This window comes from Leptodactylus fuscus, chromosome 7 (assembly GCF_031893055.1).
Source record: "Leptodactylus fuscus isolate aLepFus1 chromosome 7, aLepFus1.hap2, whole genome shotgun sequence".
NCBI lineage: Eukaryota > Metazoa > Chordata > Amphibia > Anura > Leptodactylidae > Leptodactylus > Leptodactylus fuscus.
Genome location: NC_134271.1, coordinates 92,217,498 through 92,234,926, shown reverse-complemented (window position 1 = coordinate 92,234,926; position 17,429 = coordinate 92,217,498). Strand labels below are relative to the sequence as shown.

At 43.5% G+C, this 17,429-nt stretch overlaps 1 protein-coding gene across 6 annotated transcripts in view; it reads right to left on the bottom strand.

Moving 5' to 3' along the window:
- The window catches only part of EML1 (EMAP like 1), a 97,939-nt gene extending 96,727 nt beyond the window's left edge, over positions 1 to 1,212 (bottom strand). For all 6 annotated transcript variants that reach the window (XM_075282486.1, XM_075282488.1, XM_075282491.1 and 3 more), the window contains exon 1: positions 1,032 to 1,212. In XM_075282486.1, coding sequence (XP_075138587.1) covers positions 1,032 to 1,146 — 115 coding nt within the window. In that variant the 5' untranslated portion in view covers positions 1,147 to 1,212. The remainder of the gene's footprint in view (positions 1 to 1,031) is intronic.
- Between the last annotated feature and the right edge of the window lie 16,217 nt (positions 1,213 to 17,429).

Sequence of the window (17,429 nt, the reverse complement as noted above, 5' to 3'; positions counted from 1 at the left end):
CCCGTAGACCTCAATGGACATGTTTGGTCTGGATAACAGACCAAAATAGCGCATGTACCCAGACATCTGAATACACCCATAGAAATCAGTGGAACCCATTGTGTCCATTGAGAACACAAGCTTGTGAATACGGCTTTAAACTTATCAGGGCAGACCTGTAATACCAGGTACAACTCATGGATAAAGTATATTCTTGTCTGATCATACTATACTATATAGGATTAATATCAGCTTCACTTCAGGTCATGGTCACTATACGTAGGAATGATTGGATTATTGCAATATATACCAGGGATGGATTTTATTTAAAACTATTCTATGAGACGCAAGACCGCAATTCCTCCTAAATACACTGTGGTATATTCCTTCGCCTCTCATATTAGCTTCAAAATGGATACAAAATAAAAGGCATGATACCATGTAGTTCTCTACATTGTACATTAGAGCACTGTGCAATTCTATATGGATTCCCAGCTTTATGTATATAAAGCCTAACTGCATAATGAAAAGTTCTCCTTTCTATACCTTATATTTCAATTCTTCTGCATTTTCAGGATTTCTCTTTGCTGTCAGTGAATAGAAACAGTCCTGTTCACATTCAGATGCTGGAACTCTCTCCTGCTCATATAGGTAACCATCCATGAGCTGAATACTAATGTAGCACTATATTGTATCCTATACTGAGCTGTAGGCTAATAATATGGTGTAATCTGGTTTGCTGCAAGAACGAACGCTCTGACACTCGGTAACAAGTTCTACAACTACATGATGTAAAAAAACATAATTTCTATTCACCAATAGCACACAGAAAACGTGAAATGTTGCGGAGCTTGTCATTATACAATGTAAATAGCAAGTGCAACTATCATCATCTTAAGTTTCTGGTCAATAATGAAAACATAGATTATTATACAGTCTATATTATCTTGTAGTCAGGGTACCCTACAAGATCCCATGCACTATTCCTATACAATGCCATACAACCAGTGAACACAGCGGCTACAGTGTCAATAATGAAAACGTATAGTAACCTGCTTGGGGCTCGTGGGCTCCACCTTGGCTGGCCTGGAAGGTCTCCTCAGGAATGGACTTCATAGTGGTCCTGGCAGGGTCATGCACAGGCGGCTGGCTGCTCACCGAATTCATGGACCTGTATTCCCGGATGGTTGTGGCCAGGGTAGTCACTTATTACACACCTGTTCCACAAAGTAATGCTCCTTTAAGCCGCAGTATTATGCTGATGTCATTCAAGCAGCTTAGGATTACAAGGTCGTTGGGAAGGGGTATTTAAATAATGTCACTGATCTCATTTGCATGACAAATATCTCGGATCATGTTGGTTCTTTTTTTGTTCTGAGAAGTAAATACTATATGTAATCTTATCGCTTATTACCGCTGAGTCCATACAGAGCAAACTAGGTCTTAAAGGAAAGTGAGGAGGAGATCTCAAGTGAGAAAAACTTATATGTTAAAACGTATAATTTCCTGTGTCCCCATGTGAACGCTTCCTAACCCTAACCCACCATTGTTACCATAGGAACAGTGAGCCTTGCAACAATTCTGGCTGGCAGGAAAGATTGTACGTTGTTTATACAATCTTCACTGGGGGGCATTTATTAAATCTTATTTTCTCAGAATTCTGCCCCTTTTATTACATTTTATGCTATATGCGCAGGATATTATCATGTGTTTGTACCGATCTTGAAACCTTTTATAAAAGTCTCATTGCTTTGCTTTTTTGTTAGAGAAAGTGAACTTAATGCTGATGTGCCCCTTTTGTAAAATAAAATAAATACGCAAAAGAGGCAACTGTACTCCAGTATATGGACAGTAAGAGTCACGATTTCTATGACGTCAATTTTGCGCAAGATAAATGATGCAATTGGCACATGAAATTGCAAGCCATAAATAGGGTGCAAAAAATTGCATAAATGCTAAATGACCTCCATTAAGTTCACCTTCTGGAGGGGAGTAGTGACAGATTCTCTTTTAGGCTAAGGCCCCACGTTGCGGAAACACAGCTTTTTTGTTGCAGATTTTGTTGTGTTTTTTTGAGCCAAATCCAGGAATGGATTGAGCAGAAAGTAGAAGCATATGAACTTCCTATATATTTCCCGTTCCTTTTGTAGCCAGTCTTGGATTTGGTTTGAAAAAGCGCAACAATACCTGCAGCAAAAAAAGCTGCGTTTCTGCAACATGGGGCCTTAGCCTAAGGCCGGGGCCCCACAGGTCGGAAACACCGTGATTTGCCTGTTGCGGAAACACCACGGGAAAAATTGCAGCATTTTACAGTAATTGCAAGAACCATTATGGACACCTTGTTTTCCAATAATCCAGCATAAAGCAGCCTTTTCTCTCTCACAATTCATTTATTAGCTCAGGTATTTCCCTACAATCTAATAGACAGTAGATAGATACTGTTCAGGTAATAGGGCCCCCCAACCTACTGGGCCCCCGTGCAGGTGCACAGGATGCACCAATCATAAGGCTGCCCCGACCACATCCATTTAACATATATATCTCTGTATAGATATGAAAAAAGACCATAAACGTGATGTGAATAGAGCCAAAACAGCCATTATCATGTAGTCCAGAACAGAAGAAAGATCAGTGCTACTGCACTGTATGAAAACTGTAGAGACCAATACATTGTAACACACCCTTCAGCTGTTATGAAAACTAAGGATAGGTTGTCAACTTCAGAATACAAACCAGAATGTTTTCTGTCGCTGTTAGCAAGCAAGAAAATCAATATGTGGTAATGATATATTGTATTAGATGGTAAATAAAGATAGATATTAGTATTTTAGAAACTTGCTGCACGGATAAAATTCAATCTATGCTGGTATTTACTGCATGCTGGGGTTTGTAGTTTGACACATGTTCACATGGGCAATTGAGCCTGTCATAATCCATTGTCTTATAACAGGTTTTCACTGTTGGTTATTAGGAAGCTAGCAAACAGATGGATGCCCCCTCCTCATCCCGCATATCACTGGCCATGAGTGTAAAGGATAATAGCACAATCCTTCTGCCTCCTGTGTGTTCTTAAAGCTCAATCCCAAGTTAATTATTAGAAACACAAAAACAACAATAGAGAGCATTAAAATAGACCCAAAGTGTTGTGTTGAGGTAATTCCAAAATATGGAGCTGTTAAGGTGGCAGAAGTAGGAACTGCAACCAGCCCCATAGTCTACCCAAACTAAGATTTAAAAGGAGGGAGTGATGGTGCAGAGAACCAATTATATTGCATCTTAAGAGAGCGCATTATTAACCTGTTATTGGTTATCCCTGTCGTCACTGCTATCCAGATACTACAATTTGCCTTGCCAATACCCTTATAAAACATGATGTCTGGGATGGCCCCCACTCCTAACAGATTGGGAACTGGGGGGGGGGGTGACACCATCCAGTCATCTGCTAATGGAAGTGCTAATCCTTAATTGTTAAATCTTAAAGGGGTTTAAGTTACCGTGATGGCTGTTCACCATATAAAATCCTCAAATCGCATCAGTTTGGATCATTTATGTGGACAGATGTGGTCTCCAGCCTCACATAGCAGTGTTAGGGGAACAAAAACTGCTGATGCTGCCCCATATGTCTGTGGCAGAGGTCAAAAACAAAATGTGGGCTCAGTCTCTCCCTCTCCCTTTTCTAGAACCAACCCCAGGTCAAATACCTGGGCATAGATATTTAAACTTACTATAGGGAATAAGGTAGGACAGACAACAAGAAGAGGGAATGAGGACACAGCAAGCAGTAATTATTTGTTAGAAAAACAGTTACTAGAGCTTTTCATGTAAGGGTGCCTACCACCCAGCTCAATGCCAGCACAGAGACTCTGCTGGATCATGGACAGGTGAGTATATAATACTTGTTAATTTAAGTTTCCAAATGGATAAAAAAAAAAGAACTGGAACACCCCATTTAGAGTTACTGGAGCCCTTATAGCCAGGACCTAGAGTGGTGTAAACAATAACTGTGTGATAGTAGGACTTGAAGGATTAGTTGGGTTGGTGTACAGCCATTGGACATGAATCCTGTGATGTTAACAGGAGACAGGAGGTTGCAGTACTGTTCTTTGCTATATTGTGCTCAGTTACATTTTCATAACATTTCGTGAGTGTTGTGAAAATTTCAGAAAATCATGTTGTGATATTTTAGTAGGAATAGAAGTTCCTCTTCTCTCCCCTTTCTAAACTTCTCAATTCACTGCTCAGATTGACTTCCATAGAAGACTATGAAGAAAGAAGGGGGAAGAAATGCCACTGAGTGAAAGGAAAACCAAGAGATACAGATACAAATGTGCTTCTTGAGATACTAGTAAGTTCTCTCACCAGAGTGCTTTATTAATGACAACCCTTTTCAATGCTGTAAAAATACTGCTGGTAAACTGCTAAATACTTACTGTTATCTGCAGCAGGACCTGTTTGTGTGTGTCTCTGCTTCCTTTTACATTGCTGCTACTTCCCCCTCCCTGCTCAATAGATTTCCATGTAACTTGACCCATCTGTGAACTGCTAACCTGTCTTTACTGAAGACACATTTGAGCAGGAAATTGAGCAATTTGGAGGCAGGATGATTTATAGAAAATAACAACAGTTATTCTATAAAGAGCACTTGTCATCAGGCCAGAAAAGAGTATGGTACAGCCTATATACCATAATAATCTGTAATTATGGTATGTATGTGTTTGACAGCAATATTTATACTTTAGCCGTATTGCAATACACGTAATACATAAAATGACTCCTTGAAGAAGCACAGTGAGTCTAGGTGCTGTCACATACCATAATTCTTCACTGCAGTCTCACACCCTCCTCTGTGTTACCTCCTCCACCAACAGAGAGCTTCATTCACCCTCATTGCACAGGACAGAGGCACTGTTTTTCAATGACAAGCATGCACAGCCCCTTCCATCTATCATTTATAGGAATGAAATGTAATATGTGCACAAAAAATTACTGCTGTGTCAACACCCAGGGGAAGACGTGCCCACAGAATGCTGAATTATTAATCAAGGTTGCTTTTTAGCACTTTCCCATAATTGTCACTAATGGAGAATTGTCTGACCTAAGGCATTTACAGATTACACTCAAATTCATTGCTTAGATTACTATTATCACTGTATATATTCCAAAATTCATTACACTGTGTCAAAAACATGGTTATTTTCTTTAGAAAATAGTGCCCCCCGACCCCCTTGTCCTCGTGTGTTGTGTGTTTCTGCTGTTTAGTCTCTTTTACTTCAATGGAGTTTGACTGCAATACTAGACACAACCTGTGGACAAGTATGGCACTGTTCTGTAAAGAGTATCCGCTTTTTCTAATCCTGAACAAAACCAAGAGAAGGAGAAGAGGTCTTATAGACAAATCAAAATGGACCCTACTTCCTGCTTGGGCCTTTCATTGCAACGTTCTCACCCTTAGTATACTTCAAGTTATAAGGTGGATATTAGAATAAGGGGACAGTGAGAAATACTATTTGTCATGGTGAAATTCCTTAGCTCCAATTTAAATTATGTAACAGAGCACCCAGCTACCATGTTACCAGTAATATTGGTGTCTTTTTATGTGGCCAAGGGACCTTTTGGACCTTTCTAGTTTCAAGGCTCAGATGCAACTGCTACAGCCCTATAGCTCTGCTTATATTTTAATGTAACCAATTATTACTACTTGATGGATACAACTTCTGCCTTTATATTAGAAGCTTTGTACTTTTTTATGTAAGGGAGCGTTCACACTACCGTCGGTGTCCGACATGTAGTGTCCGCTCCTAGTGTCCGCTCAAAATCTGTCACGGACATGAGGAGCGGACACTAGATGTGTTCGTGACACCTGTCATTCATCTCAATGGGCATCGGGTGCGTTCTTTTGCACTCCGTGCCCGTCCTTCCCTGTCCGCAAGTGAAGATGTCCGACTTCTCAAGCGGACAGAAGAACCCTGGGTTCTTCTGTCCGCTTGAGAAGTCGGACATCTTCACTTGCGGACAGGGAAGGACGGGCACGGAGTGCAAAAGAACGCACCCGATGCCCATTGAGATGAATGACAGGTGTCACGGACACAGCTAGTGTCCGCTCCTAATGTCCGTGACAGATTTTGAGCGGACACTAGGAGCGGACACTACATGTCGGACACCGACGGTAGTGTGAACGCCCCCTAAGATATACAAGCTTTTATGTAATATAAGGCTATATTATACATGGCATGGTTATGTAGGTTTTAAGAGGCAATATTCTCTGGACACTAGTAAACCGGTTATTCAGGGTGTAATAAAACTTAGCAGTGCATTTACTGCACTGGTTAAAGGGATGCTATCATTCAGAAAACCCTTTCTCAGCTAAACTTATGCCTGAATAGACTTTAAAAAAGACTATTCAGGTGCTGCCTCTAGTCCTGCAAATAGTCCCCCTGGTTTCTCACCGAGACTCACCGAGCGTTCCCCAGGGTCACCCGAGTACCCCCGCATTATACCTCAGAAAGGCCCCTCCATTGCTTGTACTCCATATGTCCTCCTCCTCCAGACATCCTGTACCGCCCATATGTTTTCTATTCTCACTCCGGCCGTTGAATCTCGGGCATGCGTAGTACCATTCTAAGCGGTACTGCGCATCTCTGAGCGCCATTTTGTTGTAGAGAACTGCGAAGTACAGTCATGCAGTTCTCTACAACAAAATGGCACTAGGACATGCACAATACCGCTCAGAACGGAGCAGTACTACACATGCCTCAGATTTCAATGGCTGGAGCGAGAATAGAGAAGATATGGGCAGTACAGGATGTCTGGAGGAGGAGGGCATAAGGAGTACAAGAAATGGAGGGACGTTTCTGAGGTATGATGCGGGGGATGCTCGGTGGCCCTGGGGAATGCCTAGGGTGCTCGGTGAGCCTCATTTACATATACTATTCCTTTGTTTTTCCAAGAAACCGGGGGGACCATATGCAGTACTTTTTAAAGGCTATTCAAGCATATGTTTAGCTGATAAAGGGTTTTCTGAATGATAGAATCCCGTTAAGTTTTAATATTAATGTACACTTCGGTTCCCCTCATTTTGGAGGACCTGAAATCCTGTTTCTCTGTATCTCCTGTATCTGATCTAACTCTGTGAAGACACCGATTCCCCAGTGACCAGGGCTGCAGCTCCGTTCAGTGGAACTGAATTGGCCATATGACTAAGAGTTGGTGGCTACAGGGAGACAGGGGAACAAGAGTTCTGGTCTTGCCTCCACAACATAATGCGTGGGGCTGTATGAGACAGGGATGTACATTAGTAATACAGGTTAGCACTTCTTCTACAACGATACACCACTTTTCTGCTGTGCTCTGCTTGGCTATTACTACATTTTCCCTTGATATGGAACCCCATTTTCCTCTTCTATAACTGGCATACTGAGAGTCTGAGAAAGGTCTCTCTGACTGTGAACATTTACATGCCTCTACACTTACAGTCTGAATTGTGCCATTTATATATTTGGATTAACATAGCTTAGCGTTGCTTGCATGTATTATTAACAACCATCATATACACTAATTCGGTGATTAATAAACTTTGATATTGCACTTCTGAATCAAGTGAGGTCTCATATGCTGGATGGCATTGGAAACAGTCTAATGCCTCCTATATAGTACATATGTGCTGTGACTTGATTTGCTGTGCTGTGACTATATATCAGTAGCATGTGTCAGTTGTATACCATATGGTTACAATGATACAAGCCAGATGATAGTGACTAGAAAGTGTATTTAGTCTGCACCTTAAAGTTTATTATGACCAGTATATTAGAATGTTTGTGTTTGTGTCCACCTTCAGATCTGAAAGGGCCCCTGTCCCTACATTCATTTCATTTGGAGTTACTTTCCTGTCTGCTCATTTCCTTGCCCCTCTGAATTCAGGCCTCTGCCCTGCCAACATATAGTTGTGTGAATGTGAAATGTGAAACTGTGCGGCCAGTGTAGGTAAAAATAAATCTATGACTTACCCACAGCCAGCCCTTCACTGTCCGACATTTCGGGAATAGACACTGCAGGGAAATGTTCAGAGCTTCAGAGTAACGCTGTGTTTTCTCTGCCTGACAAACAGCTGTAGTCCTAACCGGTCACACCAAGAAAAAAAGAGATAAGGACGATACTCGCAATAGGGAGGACAGTGATTGGAAGATATAATTTCATCTCTCCTCCCCTTGGATTTTCCATTTCCCATTAGACTGCAGCAGACAAATATAATATTAATAGTGGAGGGAGCTTTTAAAGCCAACCCAAAATGTCCATTGACAGATCGTGGACCTGACATCTGCTGCACTGACCCTGAACAGATGTTTTTTTGAGTCTTGTCAAAGTTATGTCATCATCAACAAAGGGAAGTTACCTAGCTTTCCCAGACTCTGAACAGTATATTTTCTTGCTAATCTTTGCATTTTGGTGCATTTATAGGCAGCGTCTCCATTCAGGGAAAGATGTAAAATAACCCTTGTGGTAGTAGTAATGGTAGCCACCCAACTTTACCAGGAAGATAATTGTAAGGCCGGGGCCCCACGGGATGTAAACGCCGCAATTTGCCCTCAGCGGAGACGCTGCTGGAAAAATCGTGGCATTGTACAGTGCAGGCAAAGTGGATGGGATTCATGCGAATCCCATCCCCACTTTGCGGAAAAGATTGCAGTGCAGACATGCTGCAATTTGCAAAGCCGTTGCGGCTTTGTAAATCGCAGCATGTCCATTATATCTACGGAAACGCTTTCCCGTAGATATAATGTTAAGAGAAAGTCCGCAGAGGAAAACTCTGCAAACTTTCTCTTAAAAGTGCTGCGGAAAGAACCGCAATGCGATCACGCAGCGGTTCCTCCCGCAGCGCTTTATCACTGCGTTTATGGCCCGTGGGGCCTTAGCCTAAAAATGACTTAATAAAATGCTTAAAAGAACACTGTAGGCAAGTGTTTCCTAACTTTTTCAAGAAAAGTACCCCAAAGTGAAAAAAGTTCCAACCAAGTACCCCCAATTAGTTACAAATGTTAAAATAAGGTTCCACTTGAAGCCTTCCCCTGTAGTTATATCATATTTGCACATAAGAATAACAAAGCATGCAGCATGATTCCTCCAGTGCTACCACAGTAGAATGGCCCCCTAAGTACCCACATACTACATACACAATATAATGGCTCCCCTTAGTGCCCCCACATGCAGTATAAAGTCTAGATAGTGGGCGGAGAGCTGTAGTTATTACTTACCACTCTTCTTCTCGCCTATTCTCTGCTCTGGGATTTGATGTGACATTAGTATTTGGCACCTGGAGCAATAAGTGAGCAGAGCAGTGAATCCTCACTCACAACTTGCTTCAGTGTTCTTCAGATCAGTGCTTTTGTCAATTGTGGGCCTTCCCTGAGGTATTGTGAGGAATACCCCCTGGGGTACACGTACCACAGATTGAGAACCACTTCTGTCGGCAATACAGATACCTGTGTTAAGCCGTGTACAGAATCTAAGGGGGCAGAGTATGACATTGAGATTTAAAGAGGACCTTTCGCCACCTGGGGCACATGCGGTTTTATATACCGCTAGAAAGGCAACAGTGTGCTGAATTCAGCGCGCTGTCAGTTTTCAGGATCTGTGCCCCTGCTGAAGAGCTATCGTGCCGGTACCGTAGCTGTTCACCTTCAGAAGGGCGTTTCTGACAGTCAGTCAAGAACTCTCTTCCTCACAGCAGCGCCTATAGCGCTGTACTGTGAGAGCAGGGAGGAACACCCCCCCACACACACTACTTGTCTATGGACCAGTACTATCAGGAGGGGAGGGAAGTGTTCTTCACCACTCTCACAGTACACTGCTATAAGGCGCTGCTGTGAGGAAGGGCATTCCTGACTGACTGTCAGAAATGCCCTTCTGACAGTGAAGAGCTCTTCACCGAGGGCACAGATTGTGAAAGCCGACAGTGCACTGAATTCAGCGCACTGTCGGCTTTCTAGCGGTATATAAAACCGCATGTGCCCCAAGTGATGAAAGGTCCTCTTTAAAGAACACCAAAAAGGGATCCTTGTGTTCAGGAATGCCTGGGATTAGATAAATGTTTTTTTTCTTCTAAAATCAGCGCCTCACTTGTTCACAAATTATGTGTAATATGGCTGCTCAGCAGAGCTGCAATAGCCAGAACACTCTTCTGGGCTGGCACTGTTTCTGGAAGAAAGCAGACTTGTTGTTCTAATCCTGCACAATCCCTGCAATGTTTTCTATATTTATAATATGATATAATTTGTTATATTATAGGCACTGTCAGAGGATACAGAGTGGCTTAACTTGGCTGGCAGTGTAATGTAATATACAGTAATATAATATAATGTCCATTACTCTATGGTCTTCATTAATAAGAGGCACGAGGATGATACACGTCCCTGGACTCAATATCTGTGCTCTCATCTCATGCTGGGATAATGGATGAGGTTTCTAATCTCTTTTAAAGTCTTGGAAATGTATCCTCCCATAGAAGCTGCTCCTTATTGACCCGCTCACAAGGAGTTGGCAAATGTGCACATTAACAGTAATGAAGTAAACAACCAGTAATGGGCATCAGAGATCTTCATGTCACACAATAACGATTTCTGTCTAATCCGCCCATTTGTAGCAATTACAATAAAGATCTCAACATAATAAGTGTATAAATAACATATCACTGAGCCACCTAGAGAATATACTGTACAGTAAAGCTCAGACTGCAAATAGTACCGCACATGATAGGCTATATCTATAGGTATATACACTCACCGGCCACTTTATTAGGTACACCATGCTAGTAACGGGTTGGACCCCCTTTTGCCTTCAGAACTGCCTCAATTCTTTGTGGCATAGATTCAACAAGGTGCTGGAAGCATTCCTCAGAGATTTTGGTCCATATTGACATGATGGCATCACACAGTTGCCGCAGATTTGTCGGCTGCACATCCATGATGCGAATCTCCCGTTCCACCACATCCCAAAGATGCTCTATTGGATTGAGATCTGGTGACTGTGGAGGCCATTGGAGTACAGTGAACTCATTGTCATGTTCAAGAAACCAGTCTGAGATGATTCCAGCTTTATGACATGGCGCATTATCCTGCTGAAAGTAGCCATCAGATGTTGGGTACATTGTGGTCATAAAGGGATGGACATGGTCAGCAACAATACTCAGGTAGGCTTTGGCGTTGCAACAATGCTCAATTGGTACCAAGGGGCCCAAAGAGTGCCAAGAAAATATTCCCCACACCATGACACCACCACCACCAGCCTGAACCGTTGATACAAGGCAGGATGGATCCATGCTTTCATGTTGTTGATGCCAAATTCTGACCCTACCATCCGAATGTCGCAGCAGAAATCGAGACTCATCAGACCAGGCAACGTTTTTCCAATCTTCAATTGTCCAATTTCGATGAGCTTGTGCAAATTGTAGCCTCAGTTTCCTGTTCTTAGCTGAAAGGAGTGGCACCCGGTGTGGTCTTCTGCTGCTGTAGCCCATCTGCCTCAAAGTTCGACGTACTGTGCGTTCAGAGATGCTCTTCTGGCTACCTTGGTTGTAACGGGTGGCTATTTGAGTCACTGTTGCCTTTCTATCAGCTCAAACCAGTCTGGCCATTCTCCTCTGACCTCTGGCATTAACAACGCATTTCCGCCCACAGAACTGCCGCTCACTGAATGTTTTTTCTTTTTCGGACCATTCTCTGTAAACCCTAGAGATGGTTGTGCGTGAAAATCCCAGTAGATCAGCAGTTTCTGAAATACTCAGACCAGCCCTTCTGGCACCAACAACCATGCCACGTTCAAAGGCACTCAAATCACCTTTCTTCCCCATACTGATGCTCGGTTTGAACTGCAGGAGATTGTCTTGACCATGTCTACATGCCTAAATGCACTGAGTTGCCGCCATGTGATTGGCTGATTAGAAATTAAGTGTTAACGAGCAGTTGGACAGGTGTACCTAATAAAGTGGCCGGTGAGTGTATCTCAGCAGGCAGCATCACACATTGTCAGCACAAGATAAACTAAGGTAACAATATCATATGTAATAGTTTTAGATACGTCGTTCAGCAGACAGTGTCACACTTGATAGACTTAGATACAGACACTCAGCAGAAAAGTATTACACATGATAGGCTTATATACATAGCTCACCAGACAGCATCATGCAAGCTAGGCATAGATTTGCCAGCTCAGCTGAAAGTATTACAGATGAAGACTTAAAGGGGTTGTCCAAGACTGTACGTGTTTAGGATACTGATTCAATAGATCAGTTGAATAGGCTACCTCTTGGTGCTAGAAGCTGTATACATAATCGGGGAACCTGGACTTTAAGGAAAGTGATTATTGAAATCCATTGGTCACCTTCATGAGATAATTTATTTTAGAACGAAATTAGTTCTACTCAGCTGGTATCTGGGCACATGTTTGTCAGCCAACCACAGGCCCTAACTGGGACCAATTGCTGATGGGTATCAGGGAATGATGACTCCACCAATGCAGATTTGAACCGGGCCTTAGTGTTGCAGCTCCTTTGTCTTGATGGGCTACCAATGGATGCGACCACGAATGCTGAACTTTTTATTGTCTGGAATTTGTCTGAAACTCAGTCATGATTTCCTTATTGTTGTCAGGTTATCAGGCAGATACACAACATGCAAGGCTGCTTTAACCATAGGGCAAATGGGTGCTGTCAGCTGTCCCAAATCTAGCAGAATTGACCATGGCCATATGTCCTTTTGTACGTCCATCTTGTGACCTGATGCACCTCTCAGTTGTGCAGCACCAGATACCTTGTGGGCTCCAACTATTGTTTTGGATTGGTACTTTAATCATCACCAGTGATCAACTATCTGTCCCCGTCCCCGTTGAATGAATTTATATGTGCGCACGAAAAGAACCACTCTGAACACCATGTCAGTGTAAAGATACCTCCAGTTTAGTGTTCAGCAACAGAGGAGTATAAAGGAAAATAATGGCTTCAAGGCAGCTTAAGTGTCACAAGATACATCATATAATAATACATATTATAATTGGTCAAATAAAATGGGTGTTTGCACATGACCAACACATGGCTTTCACATGAGCATCCCATGGGCATCCAGTGTCCACCATCTTGAGCACCTGACCACATTAACTCATTTTACTCATTATAGTCAGTAGACCTTGAAAATGTATCACATAACATTTTAATGAGACCTAGCTCTTATCACCATGTTTCCCAGATGTGAAGAGTATGGAAGTAAAGTGTATAACCGAACCAGCTTGTTCTCAGACAAAGAGAGTAAATGGGGGCAAAACATACCATCGGACACTCTTCTCAAAAGACCTCGTCTATGAAGCATGAGAAAAGCCTTCAAACAATATAACATTCTAATGAATATACTTCTACAGAAAATACTACATATTCTCGCTTAAAGTGGTATAAAACAAACTTTGTATCCATAACAGTTAGTAGTAGTATAACAAAAGACATTTTATCCATAACACTATGTCTCCAGTTGCACTCAGTGGCCAAAGACCAGATTGTGAACTGCCACAGCCTCTTTCCAATGTGGGAGAGCACCTCCTGCTTGTTCTGCTGTGGCGTTCGATGATTAAATATCCACTGCATCTTGGGGCCTCGAGCCAGCTATGTCTCTACTCTTTATCTGTCCGGGGGCTCCAAAAAGTCCTCTTTAGTGGCTTCATTTCTTGTATTGGAGCCCATTGTATCATTCTCAGTCGTGGACCTCATCCTTCTGAGTGCCTTTACAGGGTTCTAGGACAGGGCTACCATGTCAGCATTGTTGCTTTCCACTTGATACTGCATCTTAAATGAGGGGAGTCATCCAATGCAGGTCCTGGACCCCCAGCTTAGTGGTTTTGAGGTGTATGTCAGGTGTATGTCATCCTGTGCATGTCAGGATGTCTGCAAACCTTGGCTACTGATCCAAACACTGCAAGCGGCTCTAACTCAAACAAGCTGTAAATACTGGGACTCCTCTTGTGGAGACCCGACCAGCTTACACTATTACTCTCTTGTCCATTCTAGAACTGGGTCAGCACTGCCTCTACTCCTTTCAAGCCTCCATTTGTCTGCAACATAATCAGCTTTGTGAAGTCCACATATGGTATTTTTCACACATTATTGTGGAACCCTTACAGCTACCTGAAAACAAATGATATAAGAAGGCCACAATGTTGGCGCAGTTCCTGATTAAGCAGATGTGGTAGTTCACTCTTTCCAGAAATGAGTGAAACTCGCTGGTGCTGGTGGACATGGGCTACTGCTGCAATGACCAAACCATTGTTTCCATGGTCCACAAGCCCTTCTGGACAACACATACCCCAGGTCCTAGTATGGATACTATATACATCCTTAGAGTCACTGTAACAGTCATTTGTTTATACTGGAGAGCAGCATGCAACACCCAATCAGACTAAGAGTGCATCTACATTTGTAACAGAACAGGCCCACCCAAGTTACTCACAAGTAGAGATGAGCGAGTAGTATTCGATCAAGTAGGTATTCGATTGAATACTATGGTATTCAAAATATTCGTACTCGATCAAATACTACTAGCTATTCGCAGTAAATATTCGATTCAGAACCAGCGTTGATTTGCCGAATACACTGTATAGCATTCGGCCAATCAACGTTGGTTCTGCAGCAGGCTCGTCCTTTCTAGGAGCAGGCAGTTTGCTGTTACGAGGGAGCTGCCGTTTTCTCATAGGAATGAATTGACCAGCGTTGATTGGCCAGTGTACAGCATTCGGCTAATCAACGCTGGTTCTTCCGGAAGCTCGTCTGTGAGGAGGAGGAGTCTAAGATCGGACCACAGCAGTCCCCATTGTGGTCCGATTTTAGACTCCGCCTCCTCACAGACAAGCCTCCGGCAGAACCAGTGTTGATTGGCCGAATGCTGTACACTGGCCAATCAATGCTGGTCAATGCATTACTATGACAAAAAAGTCAGCTGCCTCATAACACCAAGCTGCCAGCTTTCCAGACTAGCAAGGAAGAGCCTGCTGCAGAACCAACGTTGATTTGCCGCAGGCTCGTCTTCGCTAGTCGGGAGAGCTGGCAGCTTGCAGTTACGAGGGAGCTTACTTTTTATCAGCGCAACTGCAAGCGCTATGCAGTTAAAGCACACAGACCCCATAGACTATAATGAGGTCCGTGCGCTTTAATTGCACTTCGCTCCTCCTAAACACTCTCCTCCTGCTACTCGTGGACTTGGTGACTCTCCTTTAGTCGAATAGTGGTTTCCCCTGAAACGAGCATTTTTTCCCATAGACTATAACAATATTCGATCGAGTAGTCGAACATTGAGGTTCTACTCGAAACGAATATCGAATCTCAAATATTTCACTGTTTGCTCATCGCTACTCACAAGGCCTAAACTTTAGACAGGACATAAGACACACAGGAGCCAAGCTACTCACACCCAATTTATTGTTTCATTATACTTGATGTTCCTTTCAGGTACAGTACATATCTACATACATTCTGGTACTGGAGCAATGGTGATACCATTCTTCTTACCACTATTAGGCTTTCCTTGACTAGCAAAGAACACTAGATTGCATTCATATGCAGAGCGAGGAGTTGTGGTAAGATAGATTTTCGGTTCAGAGTGCCCATAAAGCTTCCATGCTCTGGCTGCAGTCCCTGTTCACTTGTCTCCCATTGTCATTGTGTGTGATTCCCCAGGATTGCGCTCAGTATCCGGGTAACTACCACATTCCAGCAGCTTGTATCATCCATCAGAAGTAATGAAACCAGAAAAGAAGCAGCACAGAGGACATAACTTGATCTTTGCTGCCAGCTCAGCGCTCACTGCATCTAATTTGTTTTTCTTGGTGAACAAATGAAGGTAATAAAGCGTAAATGAGATTCACTTCTCGGGAGGGAGAATCGTGTTTGACGGGAGAGACGATTGGATGTGGTGGAAGCTGTGAAAGTGATGAAAATGAAGGAGATTAGTAATTGTGTTACTGAGGGAAGTGCGACCTGTAGATATGAGGTGAGCACTGCACCTTAAGGGGAGAAATAAAGCACTTAACAGTGTGTGTATATACTGTACACCGATCAGCCATAACATTAAAGCCACTGGTAGGTGAAGTGGATGACAGTGATTAGAGTGTGACAATGGCGCTTCTCAAGGAGGGGGGATATATTGGGTGGTAACTAATGTAGAAGCAGGAAAAATAGGCAAGCAAAACCAAACTTTCTCTTCAAAAGGGATATATTAGCAAGTTTATGCTGGACTGATGAAAACAGAAAGTAATGGATGACATTGATTCCAGTGTTTTCATGCTGTAGTTCATCATAAAATCACACTCTATCGCCCGCAGTGGTAGCTTCATTCTGTGTGCATACAGGGGGAGGGGTAATGTACTACTCAGTTTAGGCCAGAAAGCTCGCGTAGTTATGGTGCATCTTTGGCTCATTGTCCATATTCACACCAGTGATGCAGCACTATCATACCTCCCAACTTTTGAAGAACTGAAAGAGGGACAAAATGTGCGGCAAATTTAGCCCCGCCCACTTTTGTGTTGACTCCGCCCACTCATTAATTTTTCATGTGCCCCCACACAGTATAATCCTCCTACAGTCACCTGTAAATTATATGTCCCCCCTCTATCTCTCCCCCAGTTTCATATACACCCTTCATCTGCCCCCAGTTTCATGTCCCTCTTCCATCTCTGCCCCCAGATTCATGTCCCTCCATGTCTGCCCCCAGATTCATGTCCCCACATCTCTGCCCCCAGATTCATGTCCCCCATCTCTGCCCCCAGATTCATGTCCCCACATCTCTGCCCCCAGATTCATGTCCCTCCATCTCTGCCCCCAGATTCATGTCCCTCCATCTCTGCCCCCAGATTCATGTCCCACATCTCTGCCCCCAGAATCATGTTCCCCATCTCTGCCACCAGATTCATGTCCCTCCATCTCTGCCCCCAGATTCATGTCCCTTCATCTCTGCCCCCAGATTCATGTCCCCTCTATCTCTGCCCCCAGATTCATGTCCCCCATCTCTGCCCCCAGATGCATGTCCTCTCCATCTCTGCCCCCAGATTCATGTCCCCCATCTCTGCCCCCAGATTCATGTCCCTCAATCTCTGCCCCCAGATTCATGTCCCCACATCTCTGCCCCCAGATTCATGTCCCTCCATCTCTGCCCCCAGATTCATGTTCCTCCATCTCTGCCCCCAGATTCATGTCCTCTCCATCTCTGCCCCAGATTCATGTCCCCACATCTCTGCCCCCAGTTTCATGTCCTCTCCATCTCTGCCCCCAGATTCATGTCCCCCCATCTCTGCCCCTAGATTCATGTCCCCACATCTCTGCCCCCAGTTTCATGCCCACTCCATCTCTGCCCACAGATTCATGTCCCTCCATCTCTGCCCCAGATTCATGTCCCCTCCATCTCTGCCCCAGATTCATGTCCTCTCCA